The sequence below is a fragment of the Anarrhichthys ocellatus genome, unplaced genomic scaffold (genome assembly GCF_004355925.1).
Source record: "Anarrhichthys ocellatus isolate YVR2014 unplaced genomic scaffold, GSC_Weel_1.0 scaffold13, whole genome shotgun sequence".
Lineage (NCBI taxonomy): Eukaryota > Metazoa > Chordata > Actinopteri > Perciformes > Anarhichadidae > Anarrhichthys > Anarrhichthys ocellatus.
The window spans coordinates 6,312,674-6,327,928 of NW_022280043.1; the positions used below are offsets into that span (position 1 = coordinate 6,312,674).

General features: G+C 46.9%; 2 protein-coding genes across 2 annotated transcripts in view; both read left to right on the top strand.

Annotated features, from left to right (window-relative positions):
• The window catches only part of erfl3 (Ets2 repressor factor like 3), a 51,483-nt gene extending 45,892 nt beyond the window's left edge, over window positions 1-5,591 (top strand). The window contains exons 4-5 of the mRNA XM_031852703.1: window positions 303-1,450; window positions 1,684-5,591. Of these exons, the coding sequence (XP_031708563.1) occupies window positions 303-1,450; window positions 1,684-2,379 (1,844 nt within the window). The 3' untranslated portion in view covers window positions 2,380-5,591. The remainder of the gene's footprint in view (window positions 1-302; window positions 1,451-1,683) is intronic.
• Window positions 5,592-12,713: 7,122 nt separating this feature from the next.
• cicb (capicua transcriptional repressor b) overlaps window positions 12,714-15,255 on the top strand; it is a 34,225-nt gene continuing 31,683 nt past the window's right edge. Inside the window, exon 1 of the mRNA XM_031853084.1 lies at window positions 12,714-13,579. The gene's annotated coding sequence lies outside the window, so the exon portion shown is untranslated. The remainder of the gene's footprint in view (window positions 13,580-15,255) is intronic.

Below are 15,255 nucleotides of genomic sequence, written 5' to 3' on the forward strand. Positions count from 1 at the left end.
TGTGTGTGTCTGTGTGTGTGTCTGTGTGTGTGTGTGTGTGTGTGTGTGTGTGTGTGTGTGTGTGTGTGGGTGTGTGTGTGTGTGTGTGTGTGTGTGTGTGTGTGTGTGTGTGTGTGTGTGTGTGTGTGTGTGTGTGTGTGTGTGTGTGTGTGTGTGTGTGTGTGTGTGTGTGTGTGTGTGTGTAGGCCTGATCCCACAATTAGATAGCATGATTATATAGGATTACACTGCAGAACATAATATGTTATTTCTCAGTATTCTTCCCCTCTTTTCTTTTTTTTTTTTTTTCTTGCCGTCTCCAGGAAGCAGTGTTCCTCAGAGCGCCCCTCCTGTCCCCACTGGTGCCGGGACTCACTTTCGCTTCCCTCCCTCGACACCCTCCGAAGTCCTCTCCCCCAACGAGGATCTGCGCAGCCCCGGCGGCATGTTCAGCTCGGTGGCCCGACGAATGGCCCGCGGCTCCGTCAGCGACTGCAGCGACGGCACCTCGGTCAATTCTGAGATCGAGGAGGGCAATGCTGGAGCGGGGGAGGAGAGGGGAGAGAGGGGTGTGGGTGGTGGTGGAGGAGGAGGAGGACCTGGCGGTGGAGGAGTAAGTTACCGGAGTATCATCCATCCCCGTCTGTCTCATGAAGCCCTGTTCCGCATGTATGGAGGACCAGGAAACCATGCTGGGCACCACGGCTCCCGCCACACACACCGAATCCACCCAGACTCCCTGTCGCCCTTCCCTGTGTCTCCTCTGCCGGGCCCGGGAGGAGCCGGCCTCCTAGCCCCTCCTCTGTCCCCGGCGCTTTCCATGACCCCGACATCTCACCTGCCCTACACCCCTTCACCCACCCTGTCGCCCATGTTAGGCTCCCACTTCTCCTTCAACCCGGAGGACATGAAGCGCTACCTGCAGGCCCACACCCAGTCGGTATACAACTACGGCCTCAGCCCCAGAGCTTTCCTCCATTACCCCAACATCGTCATCCCTCAGCCCCACCGGCCCGCCGCAGACAAGGCCGGTCTGACCGGAGAGAGAGGAGCAGCCGAGAGAGCGGAAAGGGCCGCGACGGCAGCGGGGGGAGAGAGGGGAGGAGAGCGGCACCATCACCCGTCTCTGGCTCACTCTGCCCACCACCACCCGCATCCACCTCATTCTGCCCACCCTCACATCCATTCCCACCCCATGCATCACCCGCTCCACCTGAGCGAGGAGCCGCCACACATGTCTCCCTTCAAGTTCAAGCTGCAGCCGCCACCGCTCGGCAGGAAGCACAGGGAGAGTCAAAGCCACAGCAAACCCAGGCAGAGCTCCCTGTCCTCAGGCTCCATGACGTCTACCTCCGGCCTGGGCTCCTCGCTGTCGTTCGGCAGCGACCTGAGCTCTGCCAGCGGTTCAGGCTTCGTCTCTGCCTCCTCCTCAACCCAGTCCCTAAACAGTGCAGGACTTCCCAAAATAAAGGTGAGACACACAGACCCAAATATCCCCCATTGTGATTAACTTTACAATCTCAGAGTTAAACAGGGAAAATGTGTGTCCTTAAAAAGGACACAGGTATACAGTATGTAATCTACAATATGAGCAACACTCCATTGCCAGACATTGTCTTAAAAGAAACTTGTTTTTATTGAAACTACATTTTAAATGTATTTCAATATATATGTTAACTATATGTTAACTCTTTTTCTGTCCAGGTGGAGCCCATCTCTGACATTGAGTCAGAAGAGGAGGTGGAGGTGACCGACATTAGTGACGAGGACCCTGACGAGAGAGATGAGGAGTTTCAACTCTTCTCCCCTCGCCACTCCAGAGCCCCTGACCACCACCACCACCTCCTCCACCACCACCACCACCACCACCACCTTGCTAACGGCACAGCCGCACCCCAACATCAACCCCATCCCGATGAGGACCTGGACGAGGACGTCTTCAAGGCCCCTGCTCCGCCTCCCCCTGGCCTGATGCCCTTCTTCACCTCGCAGCACACACACTCGAATGCACACCGTGTGCTGCCCACCCTCAAGAGTGAACCCGTCGAACCAGGGGAGGGTAACACCCCCCCGCCTCAGACAGTGGAACCTCCCCAGACCAAGTGCATCCCCCTCAAGCTGCGCTTCAAGAGGCGCTGGAGCGAAGACCAGCGCATGGAGGCCTCACAGGAGGAGTCGGACGACAAGAAAGTCCGACCGGAGGAGGAGAGGGAAAGGGAGAGGCAGAGCAATGGCCGGATGGAGACGGAGGAAGACGGGACAGGCAGCGGAGAAGGGGACAGTCCTCCCCCGTTGGCCTACGAGGGCTCTTTAGCCACACCGCTGACCTCACAGCGGAGGGTGAGCGCTGAGCTGCATCGTGCCACAGCACAGCTGTCTCTGGAGAACAAAGACTGCTGATGAGAGACAACAGTCCAAACACTACTGCTCCGGGAGCACTGGAGGTGGCACAGGAGTATGTAAATGGTTCCTCTGTAATCTCCCTCTCCCAAAACTAGATTCCTGAAACCTCCAGTGAACTGAGAGCACAGTCCAACATACACGCGTAGAAAACTGACACCTCAAAAGACAGCCTGACTCTCCCACTCCGATCATCCGTCTGAATCAGGGCTCTTCTGGGACTCACTGAGACTCAGCCGTCCCAGGCAAAGTGACTGAAATCAGAAGGAGGCTTCCTCGCGAAACTTTTGCTCCAAGTTCTCCTCCCGCCTGGCCAGTGAAGCTCCAGACGCCCTGCCCCAGTAGCACAGCTCCTGCCTTCAGGCCCCATCAATAGGATCAGCAGCCAGTCAGCACTTTCCTCAGGGGACACACACACACACACACACACACACTCTCTTAAAGCCCAGCAACACACCTTGGATGAGGATGTGCATCTTCTCCCCGATGCGACTTCTCCCTAAAAGAGGCCGGGACTTTGATAAGTGCCTGTATCTAAGAAAAGAAACCTAGCCCTGGAGTGACATGGAGGAGAGAAAAGAAGGGAGAGGACTGCTGCAAGCAATCAGTCTTTAACTCATGAAATCCTTGTAAAGTTTGGCGGATACGGAAAAGGAAAGTGTGTCTCTGAGACTGAACAGTGGGGCTGTTGGGTGTTGTCTGACCGACTCTTAAACCTGGCCCACTCCACTCAGGGAAGCCTATTGCTGTATGTTTATTGGATTCAAGCACGCACACACACACTCACACATAAGCAAAAAAACAAGACAGCCAACATTGAAGGGGACTAAAAGCGGAAACATTGCTCACGGACACTTAACAATGTTCGCCGCGGCGCAAGAAAACGACACACATTCGTATTCACACATCCACAGACTTCTCTCAGAACTTTTGACTTTTGTGTAACCGTCCTTCTGTCTCTCTCCTGTTCCTGCTTCTCTTTCTCTTGCGGACCACCTGTGGAAAGATCACGACTCCGCTCATAGAAATAATCTCAAACCCGGGAGGTGTGAGGAGAGGAAAAGAGAAGAATGAACAAGTAGAGAAAGGACTGCTGGAGGGGACCAGGAGGGGGAGGAAGGGAGTAAAGGGGGTTCCAGTAACTGTTAACTAGCCTCCTCACCTCCACTAACATGGCTTGTACACTGAACATAGTTTGAGTCCCAGCAGCACAGAATCCTAGTTCACCAGCTAAAGCTCCTCTAACAATCATCGATAGTGTTTAACTAAACCAGCAAAACACACACACACATGCACAGCACTGCCTTTAGCTCTTAAACACGCTTCCTGTCTCTCTGTCTGGACCTCCAGCTCTGCAGTGGCGTCATCCTCGGGTCCTGAGAGTGTGTGAGACTGCCAGGCCTGTTAACTGCATGAGTGAGAGCCTGAGAGAGCAGGGAACATCTTAGACCTCACACACACACACACACACACACACACACACACACACACACACACACAGCGCCTCTCTATGCCTTGTTTTTATAGCATGTACAAAATTGCAAACTGAGCTCTGATAACACACATACAGACTATATATCTTTATATATTCTAAATGAAATTATTAAGAAAGTGAGATTTTAAAAAGGCCGATAGCATTTTAATGATATGATTGATTCAGGGTTGTTTGTAAGTGGATTATTTTTGAGTGGTAAGACGTGTCCTGCCACTCACTAGGTAACATCTTATGGAGGGTAGGGGGGGGCGGGGGTTTTCTTGTGCATTTGTTGCATAGACAAACAAGCCAGAGAAAACCAGCACGGGCCAGTTTACCAGAACCAGACTAGCAAGAAGAAGAGAAAAACAACTGGAGAACTGGAGGGGACTGCTAATGATTCAGATGTGTGGTTCACGCTGCCGTTGACTTCGTTTGCAGCAGCTTGGCCTTTCAGCACGCAGCACTCTGCTCCTTCCCGTCTGTACTGTCTCGCTCAGCTCAGTCGGGTTCTCCTCGACCCAAGCTGTCCTGGCCCCGGGCCCTCTCTGTGTGTGTGTGTGTGTGCGCGAGTGTGAGGGTGCGCCCATGGGATAAAAAGTAGTAATCCTGTCTTTTCTCTTCGGCCAGTTAGCATAATGCTCCAAAGTTCACATCAGCTCTGGATTGAGGGGGTTAAGGGGTTAAATTAATCATTACTGTAAGATAGCCTGGGACATGTGAGGCCCAGTCCTGAGAGGCCCTCTCCTCAAACTATGCACCTTCACACGTACACAAATGATTATACTTGTGATTATGTTTTAACATCTCTGCAGCCAGGCGTCTGATTGGTTAACTGAGCCAGCGGCCTGACCAGTGACGAGACGGATCTATAGCAGCGACCTGTGAGATAGATGGCCTCCAGGCGGTCTGTGTAGCCGAGCTGATTGAATTTCCTCATCGGACCCCTGTGGTCTGGACTGGAGCATGTTACAACACACACACACACACACACACCCACCAAGTCCTGTGTCTGTATTTGACAGCTGCCTTATTACTACTTTTTCATATCTCAGCAACAGGTGAGGCATCAGCCGTACCTGCTCTGCACTCCGTCTCTCTATTTTCTCTTTCATTTCGCTCCGTTTCAGGCGTCGTCTGACTTCCTGTAAACCGCGGCGCAGCCGACTCTGTCGTGATATTGCAGGAAAAAAAAAAAAAGATTGATTGTAACGCTCGCTCTCTCACATCCTGTTTCAGGCCTCAACAGTCAAAGAACAGTAGACAAACAGCACAAAGACGACATTTCTCTTATCAAAAGAATAAAGGTTTCTCAGTTTATTTTTCTGATGACAATATTGCTGTTGATTATTGTTGTTGTTGTTCTCATTGGGTTATTTACCTCTCCACCTGGCATTATTATTATTCCATGGCCCTGTTAGCTGTTGCTTTTTATGTTGTGTTACATCACTTTGGATGATGTTGAATCCCCCCAAACCTCCATTCCCTCCTTTAAACCCCCTAAACCTTTTCCTGTCTTTAGTTTTTACAAATGTAATATAACTCAAATGTGTAATGTTAATTTTGATGCTGACAGAGAAATAACACCGGGGACTAGGAGGAGAAGGCAGCGGCGGAGGATTTTATTTAGTGGCAGAGGGAGGAGTGATTTTATCTCTTTTTGTCATGTATTGTAATTTTTATTTTATAATGTTACCTTTTTCTCTCTTTGCTTCTGTATATTGTTTTTCATTTTGTTGGGGGGGGGGGGGGGGGGGAGGGGTTGTATCATTTTAAAAGGAGAAAGAAAGATGTGTACTGTTTGGCTGTGTAAAGGTCTTCTCCCTCTTTCACTCCCTTCTTTGGCCTGTCTCCCCCGAGCCGTTACATAACACTCAGATGGAGAGATGAGAGTTAATACCATGATGTAACATTGGATTTCTCCACTTCTTTTGTTTCTTTTTTTTTTTTTTTTTTTTCAAACTTGTAATTAAGCTGTAATCAGGGTTAATTAAAACCGGTTGGAACCCAATATGAATATCACTGTGTTTGTTTGTGTGTGCTCTTCTTTCATATTAATAAGGACAGATAAGGCCGAGCAGACAGAGGAGTTTTATTTGTAAACAAAGAGATTGACCCGCTGACCTTTTGTCTCGTCAACAACAAGCCGACAGTCATACGAGGTCTTTTTGTGTTTATATACTTCAAAATTAACATTAATTAAAAGGAAATATCTTAAAGTGAAAGTTATTTAGTGAGCTTTGGAGGCGTTTGTCGGTAGATTTTGTTAACGTGTGACGGCGCTATTGTTTCCCCGTTTATGCTAAGCTAAGCTAACTGGCTGTGAATGTGTCAAATTCTCTATTTTTAAATGCAGGTCTGTACTGTACTCTCCCAAATGAATTTATTTTTTGCACATTTATTTTTTTTAATTGAAAGATATGTTATTTGCCCCTCAAGCGAAAACTTAAGGAAACTAACATGAAAACACATTTATAGAAAAAAAACAATGTGAAAACACTCAAATATAAATCAAAGAATACAATAAAAGATGTTCCAGTCCATTTATATTGTATAAACATATTTATATGAAACAGTTCCCTACTTTAAACTAAAACTTTATGACTTCTTATTACAACAACAGCGCGTCTTTCATCTCGCCCTTCGTGATCCCTGATGGTTGCGTGGATGAAATGAACACACACACACACACACACACACACACACACACACACACACACACACACACACACACGGCCTCCGAGAGGGCTCTGAGGTTTTGCGTTTAGCCGATAAAGAAAAGCACTTTGTCTGCAGTGCTGCTGCCCACTCACCCACATAACGCTCACATAAGGCTCACCCATTTACCTTTTAACGTGACGTCATAGCTCCCTCGTCTTAAGCGCACTTACAGGCACATGTATGTGAGAGGAGGAGGAGGAGGTGCTGGCCTTGAATTGCATGTCTAGATGTTTAAAGTCGTGTGGGCTTAAAGAAGAAAAATGCAATCCAAATCAAGAAACATCGCAAAAATCTTCATATTAATTTGTTCTAAAGTACATTTTTCAATAAAATCTAAAAACAATTAGTTTTTTGGCCAACCATTAACTTTCATAGATAAAACAATGTCTAAAGTAGATATGAAGATTAATGCTGAAACATATTTCGACCAGTAACTTTATCAACATTTATATGGGCATTAGTATTATATTAAGACAAACTTCACTAAATCTAAAACCACCCTTTAAAGCACTGTTTCCCAAAGTAAGAAAAATAGTTATTTATTTTCTGTGAAATAGTTTTACGTTTTAGCTCTTCGGGCCTTTAACAATTATTCATGTGAAACAATCCGATGGTTTAGAGGAGAAAACAAACCCCGCAGTTCAACTTGTCACAAGGCACACTCAACCTGTAAGTGGGCACAAGTGGACGCTGCTTCATTTTTAAAGGTCACCGGTGAAAAATGTATATATTACATTTGTATTTGTATAACTAAAGATTCACTGACACACAAGCTTCTGTGCTCCTAATATGTCAGTGTGTGAGGCATGACTCGCGTAACCTGGTTTTACCTCCTTCTTTGACCTGGGTGAGGGTCACTGTGTGTGTGTGTGTGTGTGTGTAGAGATTCCTGGCCCCCATCTGTTGACACATCAGTCATCCAGCTGCTCCATTCACATCAGTGGAGAGAGAGAGAGAGAGAGAGACCACAGGAACCACCGTGCTCTCTCACCTGTGCCACATCCCTCTCCCCATCGATTCCTCTGAGCGCCTGCTTTCGCGGAAACCAGCGCAGAGGCTCTGTGCTCCGTGCTCCACATACAACCGCAGCCTGTATGCGTTGTGCACACGCTGCACAGCAAGAGGCCTTTGTGAATGCACACACACACACACACACTCAATACAGTCATACACACGCGGGGCTGTTGCATCCTCTGCGAGAGTTACGGTGCAGTGACATACGGGAGGGCACGCTAGTATAAGTTCACCACATCCTCCACCATACAGAGAAAAGCTGCACCGCACAGGAGCGATGATGCACTTTTCACAGCGACGGCAGCTTTGTCACAGCGAGCACAGACGAGTGTGTGTGTGTGTGTGTGTGTGCGTGTGTGTGTGTGTGCGCACATTGATGTGGTTTGTTTGACGAGCTGGTACTTGTATTTCCTTTTTCTCCTTCCTTTCCGCCAATCTTTGTGTTTGACAAATAAATATGATTATCTAAAATATGTTTCCCTGACATAGGTGACTGAAACAGTGCCTGATCTGATGGCTAAAGGGCAAATACGACTTCATGAAATAGGCCTTGCTTTGCACTTTGTACGCCATCAAAGAAACAATGGTTCACCTTTAGTCCTGTGTTTAGTCATTTCACATTGACTGTCTCCCCCTGTTGTTGGAACACAGCACTGCATACTGCACAGCTCGAAGATGATTTTGCACACTGAGTGATGTTTCTTGGTGCATCTTTTTTTCTCAGATGACAACATACAGTAGTAATTAAAAGCTTATTTTGTCGGATTATTTGGCTCTTTGCTGCTCAGTTTACTTATCGCTTAATGAATAATAAGTCAGTGAGTAGTGCAACAACTTCATCCAACTCAAGCATAGTCATACAGTGAATAAGTGATCCATCTGAAACATCGAGCGTATCCTTTTCATTCACCAGTGGTTCCCAAAGTGAAGTGTGGTGCCTAAGGATGGGCTAAGAATGAAATACAAAAAAACTAAAGCGGTGTCCTGGTTTGGAAAAGCTTACTAACCACTCCTTATGCATCTCGTCTCTAATGCAGACAGGAATCTGTGTGTCCAAGGACGCCTGTCCATGAGGGGCCCGCCTTCAGCTCCGGGACATGACGAGTACCCTGAGGAACAGCTGAGTGGTGTAAAGTTACTGTGAACAAGAATGCAGCGAGTACAAGGGCCCACTGTTCTCCGTACTGCAGCTTGTGTGGATGCCGGCCTCCTGTGCCACCTCTCTAACGATGCTATGATGTCCTCTCTTGGCTTATTCTTGCCATTTAGATGTGACACGGAGCCAATATCATCACTTCTCAGGAGCTATTCAAGCTTCAGAATAGGTCTGCAAAAGAGGGACTTTAATACATTTCTGTCTACATGTCTTTTGTGGTGGCATCCCTTCAGTCAAAATCCTTGGAGGTTTTTATCACCAGGTTGGTCTCCTCTAAATCCGTAACCTCGTGTGTGCAGCATTTACCAGACATTTTTAGACGTCATGACTCCTCGCTGCCTCCCCCCTGTAAGCCGCAGGAGCAGACTTGTCCTCTGTTGACACACGATACACAAAGAGCCCCTCCATTCTTTCAGTAACCCGCTCTGTAACTAAAAGCCGAAGGTGAAGAGTGGAGGAAAAAAACCTGAAAGTGCAAATCTTTTCAAAGACTCTTGGCCTCTTTTGTAAAACTGCTTTTGTAGTTCGCCTCAGCCCCAGGTAGGAAGTTTGATGGCTGAAACACAAATGTTACTAAAAACTTAACGTAAACTTTGATAGAAGCCTAAATGTGTGCAAATAAGATGATCAAATCAGAAAGTTTTAAATATCAAAATGTTATATAATCAAAGTGAGACTGCACTTCAGTACAGCAGCACTTGGAGTTAAATGCTGATGTCAGCATGCTAACGTGCACATTGCATTACCATTAATAAAGTATCTATCCATCCATCCATCCATCCATCCATCCATTTACCATGCAAAACAGCCATGCTGCTTGTGAAGACACACAACTTTTAGATTTTAATAATCCAGAAGTTAGGTGTCTTTGCCATCTCTGATGACTCCGTTCCTTTTGGTAACAAGAGTCCATAGCTGCAGGGACTCCTAAAGTCCGGCTTTCAGATGAAGCTGGGTGGATAACTTCACGGTCGTGCAGCTGAAACGCACACTGAGTTTTATTGTTGGTTTTGATCGTCTTATTCGAGCGAACCATCTCCATGACTGCAGGAGCTTTTGTTTTGAGGAACCTTTTCCGTCTTCCAGTTTTCTATTCGCATCACTCCGTCCGGGGGTTTGATGGGTCATGCATGGTCTGACCCCGAGGGTGAGTGTGGTCATGATGAGGGTCAGAGGTCAGAGGTTATGCTACTGCCAGCGTCTGCTTTAAGAGACCCTGAGGTGAGAGACATTCCTGACGTGGGTCCGCCTTTTGTGTGGAGTTCGGGTTGGTTTACGGAAAGTGGGAAGAAAAAGATAAGACCACTGCTGAGCTCCAGACCAGTTAATTCACAATAACTTACTGTTTTGTGCAGAGTAAGTAAAGTTTATTTTATGTCAAATTATCGCTGTGGCCACTCCATCCAGCTCAGGTTATATCACGCTCTTCCTTTCTCTTGTTGTCTAACCTCACAGTGTTTCTCTCCTCTCTCTCTCTCTCTGTTGTGCTCGGCTGCTGTCTGTACCTGAGGCCGGTCTGACAGCAGAGCCCAGCAGGAGAAGGGGGTCTCTGGTGTTTGACTGACAGGCCGGTGATGAGCGCACAGAGAGAGGGTGAAGGGTGAAGGTCAGAGGTCATGCTCCCATGGAGAGGGGGAGAGCAGAGCGGGAGGGCGGTGGGGTACGGGGACAGAGAGGGGGACTCGCTAACGAGGTGGGGTGGTTGTTGGGGTTGCATGCAAGGAAAAGACAAGTAAAAAAGTGCATTGAAAAAATGATATGAGACTTTATTGATCCTCGTAGTGGGGCACTGAATATATAGTTATAGAATAGAATAGAACGTATTTTAACTAAATATATATATGAGTCTTACAAATAAAAATTGAGAAAAATGTAATTATAAGTTTACATAATTGCAGCCAGACTTCCAAACAAGATGTGTTCCTATTCACAATACCACACAGGGCAACCCACATCTGGGTTTATGAAACATCTGGGTGTGTAGATGTGCCATACGCTTTATTGTAAATAAATTCAAATTTCTAATGATGACGCTCAATGAAAAGTTACGGGGACACCAAAGTTATTATGAATCATCCCGAGAGGGACATGAACAGTCTGACTGCAACCCATTCGTATTTCACCCGAAACTTGATTATCTGGACATTAAGCTGTCCACTGATAAAGGTGAAAGTGCATTTATACAGTGTAATGGTGGTGTGCCTTGTTATGTATCTTGATTATCACTTTTATATTCTGTAGTGTAGCGCCTGCAGAATAGCAGCAGCAGTCCTGGCTGCAGATAGTTGAACTCTGGACTGCTGTCTGGAAAGTGCATCCAGTTTAAACAGTTCATGTGTTTTCAAAGGGTTTCCCAGCCATTTTCTATTCTTCCTGCCTTCATATAAAATAGTCCTCCAAAGGGCCGCCAACAAAAAGCAATCTACCACCCACCGCTCAGGCACAGGACCTTCAGCTTGTTGTTGGGGTGACCCTGTACCTACAGGTGGTAGGAAGGCTTCTGCTCCATCCTGGATCTTTACACCTTTTTTACTCGACACAGACTAATAACACGAGCCGGGCCGACGTACTGTCTGATATTAGTTTATCACAGATAGACTGGTATCAGCATAATGTCTGACAACAAATGCAGAAGATTTGTTTGAGGTTTCAATTACATAGTTTGTCCACCAGAGAGCACTGACAAGTCTATTTTTAAACTGTAGAATGCACGACTCTTTTAACCAATTTATAATTGATGTTATATGAACGTTCAAATATACTTTGGATACACAGTATGAGTGTCACTGCTTGTGACACTTTAAAGACAAGCAAAGTCTACTCATGGCTCAAAATCATGAAAGGTGATGTTCACTATTCTTATTGTTTAGTTGATTTAATTCCTGATTTTAATGCCTAAAAAGAAGGAAATATATCAACAAGTTAGTTATATATGAACAAGTTACTTTAATCACTTGTTTATATATTGTCTTATTTCCCAGCATCCCAGTTTGAGTAAAGCACAGTACCTCTGAGACATTTAACTTTTTTGTGGACAGATTGTTCCCTATTGAAAAGTAAGTTGCAGTGCTGAACAATTACAACTAGATGTCGCTATACATCAACATTTAATCAACACCCGTCCTCTGTCCTTCCTCCCTCTCTCTCTCTCTCTCTCTCTCTCTCTCGACACACACACGTGCGCAAACACAAGCAGACACACGTAAGTAGTAAACTCTTTTAAAATTATACAGCCCCTTCGGCCAATCACAACTTTGTTCTGTTTTTAAGTCTATCTCTGCTCTCCTCTCCCTTGAGTGAGAGATCAGCACGCATGCATCAGGTCTCACCGACAGAGGGCGCTGCTCCTGTGAGATCCCGCATTGCTGTCTGTCTCAGCATGAGTCTGGTTTGCTACAACACACAGAGCAGGGGGGTTATGTCATCTTTACTATTATGACACTACATCTTGAGTGAGATACTGTGCTTTCTCTTCCTCTCTGCAGAGGTTAAAGCTCACTGCACAGATCCCATGTATCAAAGTTATTACACGTGCAGGATTGCCCGTCTCACGCACCTGCCATCATCTCAAACATGCGCACCTTTCTCTTTTCCAGCCACAGTTCCCAAAGCACACCGGTTCGTCTCCAACACCCCCTGCAAGTTACAAACACGGGGTTAGCCGAGTTTACGCGCAGACCACGCCCTCTCGGTCCAGCTGGTGGCAACACTCATGATGACATCATCGCTGCGCGCAGCCATTGGTCCCGAGACGTCGCACGCCTGCCCAATCGCCTGCCGGTGAAGTGACGTCAGCCCGGACCGGTCCCCGTTCACTTTCACTGGAGTGGGCGGGGCGGAGAGATTGCCAACGTCAGAGCCAGCGGGATGCTGCGCCGTGATTGGCTGAACGCGGTGAAAGTCAGCGTCTTGTTGCTGAGAGAAAAGTGAGAGAGAGAGAGAGAGAGAGAGAGAGAGAGGGAGAGGGAGGGAGAGAGGAAGAGAGCGAGTTTGCAAAGGGGCACCGATGCGTCGGCTGTGTCTGCAGCACTGAAGTGTTGTCTCCTTATTAAGAAACTTTTAAATCACGCACTCGTGCGTATTCTTCATCTTCCTCAATAATAATTTAAGAACTATTGAAATGCACTTGATGCAACAGTTCGCATGCTTGGGCCACAGAGTACAAACCGCCGCATTGTGGTGCTTTAACCCTGCTGCACCAACGTCTGTAGGGAGCAGCAGAAAGATTGATGCATTATCACCGTCTGCTCAGGGATGGCACTAGTGCTGTCAATTATGGTAAACATACTTCTTTTCAGGAGCGGAGGGGGCATTTGTGCCTTTCTATTGGCCCTCGGTAATTTGCTCCCTCCTCTCGACCCTCCCTCGCGCTGTTCCTATGGTTCCCAGAGCTCTTATTGGATACTGTAAAGTTTGGGACAGGACACCGGTCTGGCTAAGCATCCTCCGTCGCCATTGGCTGGATCCCCCCGTCTGTCAACTGGACTTTGACAGAGAGCCACGCCCCCTGGTCTGTAGGCCCGGCGCTGATTGGCTACTGTAACTGTCAGCGACCTCTCATTGGTCGGCTTGCCCAGCTGTTGGTGGTTCATTCACCATTTTGTGACTGTAGTGGAAAAGAAGACCGATAGTTTTTTGTTTTTTTTACAGCCTTGTTTGAGTTTCTGCGGGGGTAAGGACATGTTTTGCGGAGGAAAAGTAAAGTGCGAGTCCGGACCGCGCAGTCGTCAGAGCCGACAGCCAAGAAGGGACGTTACCGACAGTTGTGCCCGCCTCCTCATCGGCACAATAACACCGTAAATCGTTCTGCTGCGAGGAGGAAACGCTCTGTTTGGGTGAGTTGAAACTAAAGTTAGCAGAAGGTAGCGAAGCTCAACTGACACGAATATTACATTCTCAGGAGCAGCGAGGAAACACCGTCCGAAGAAATAGTGAGACACCGAGGAAGAGCCGAGAGAGAGCGAGAGAGGAGGGGGGTGTGCAGGGGAGTGTAACAGCCTAAAAACTTTTCTCTAATGTTTTTTCCGCAGTCCCACACGGACGGACCGGGGAAAAACATGTCAGCCTTCCTCCGGTGTCATTACTACATTGTGGTACATGTTGAGGACTTTTCCTTGACCGTCGCGTAGTCAAAAAGCGACCGACCTATTTTGCAGCATTGCAGCCCAAAATGTTTACCAACAGCATCGCAAGAGAATTTATAAAAAAAAACCGGAACGGACATATATACATAAATATAAACACGACAGCGTGTAATATCCCGTCTCCTTGAGGTCTGGCTGACGGTGTCATTATGTTGCGTACTACGACTACTACAACCACCACCACCACCACTACTACTAACGTTACTGAGCTGCTTACTAGAGCCAAACACCAACAAAGATTCATGCTTTTTAAGTTTTTTTTTAAAATGCACATAGTGTCACCTTACAGGCTCCAGTAAGGAAGCTTCAGCGGAGTGGTTGCGTGTACACACTACTAGGCGTTGTAGTGTGAGATCCGTCTGCATGCATATGAGGAAAAATAATTAAGCTCTTTGTAGTTGGGAGAATAAAAATGTCACTTGAAACGGGTTGTTTGTGTTTGTCGTGCAGCGGAGCAGACCGGCTGACTACCTCGAGTCATAATACTCCTTTGACATTGTGTAAGCGCCGCTCGTAGTACTCGCAGAGATCAGCGTAAAGAAGAAGCTGGAGGTTTTGTCTTTTCTCGGCTTTTTCCCCCCCTCGTCAACGCTCCACTTTCCTGCAATGCATGCACCCTTTGACATCTGTGACTGGGCAGTTCTTCACAGTTTTTGTCATATTTTGTCTTTGGGTGTATTTTACAGTCTCAGGAATTAGATGACATTTAGACTTTAAAGTGTCCTCGGTCTGTCCTGCATATTTTTTACAAACGTGGCATGCATTCCTCGTACCTCCATTTAGGCAGAAGACACATCTTTCATGTGCGTATATAAGCATCTGTGCACATTGTGGAGCAGTTGGTCATTGATGTGGCAACACAGTCACCTCTGATCTATGCTTGTATGGCCTCTTGATCAATTTGGGCTCAGAATGCACACATTCCAGGGCTCAATGTTCTCTCTTTTATTTATGTGATTCAGTGTCACATATTTGCCAGCCGCTAAACAGCATGTCAGTATTCATACTACGTCACAATGGATGTTCTCCATAACAAGCGCAGTCACACACACTGGCATGCTCACACACTTCCCAGCTCGGCCTCTTGCTACACCTCAAATACCTGAACGAAATGTTTTCTTTCACTCGTCTCATGTTGCATGAATGATCACATCCCACTCACTCGTGAGTGCATAAACAAGTGCGTGTAACTGAGAGCATGTTCTTCATTTTTTATTTTTTATTTATTTATTTATTTTTTGCTGTTTCATGTGTGAGTGTGTTCCCCGGTGACCCAGTTAAGGGCAAAGCCGCCCTGCCATGCAGGAGTGTACAAGGGCCACGCTAGGCTTACATACGGTCTTCTTCTGTTGTACCGTGGCACATAC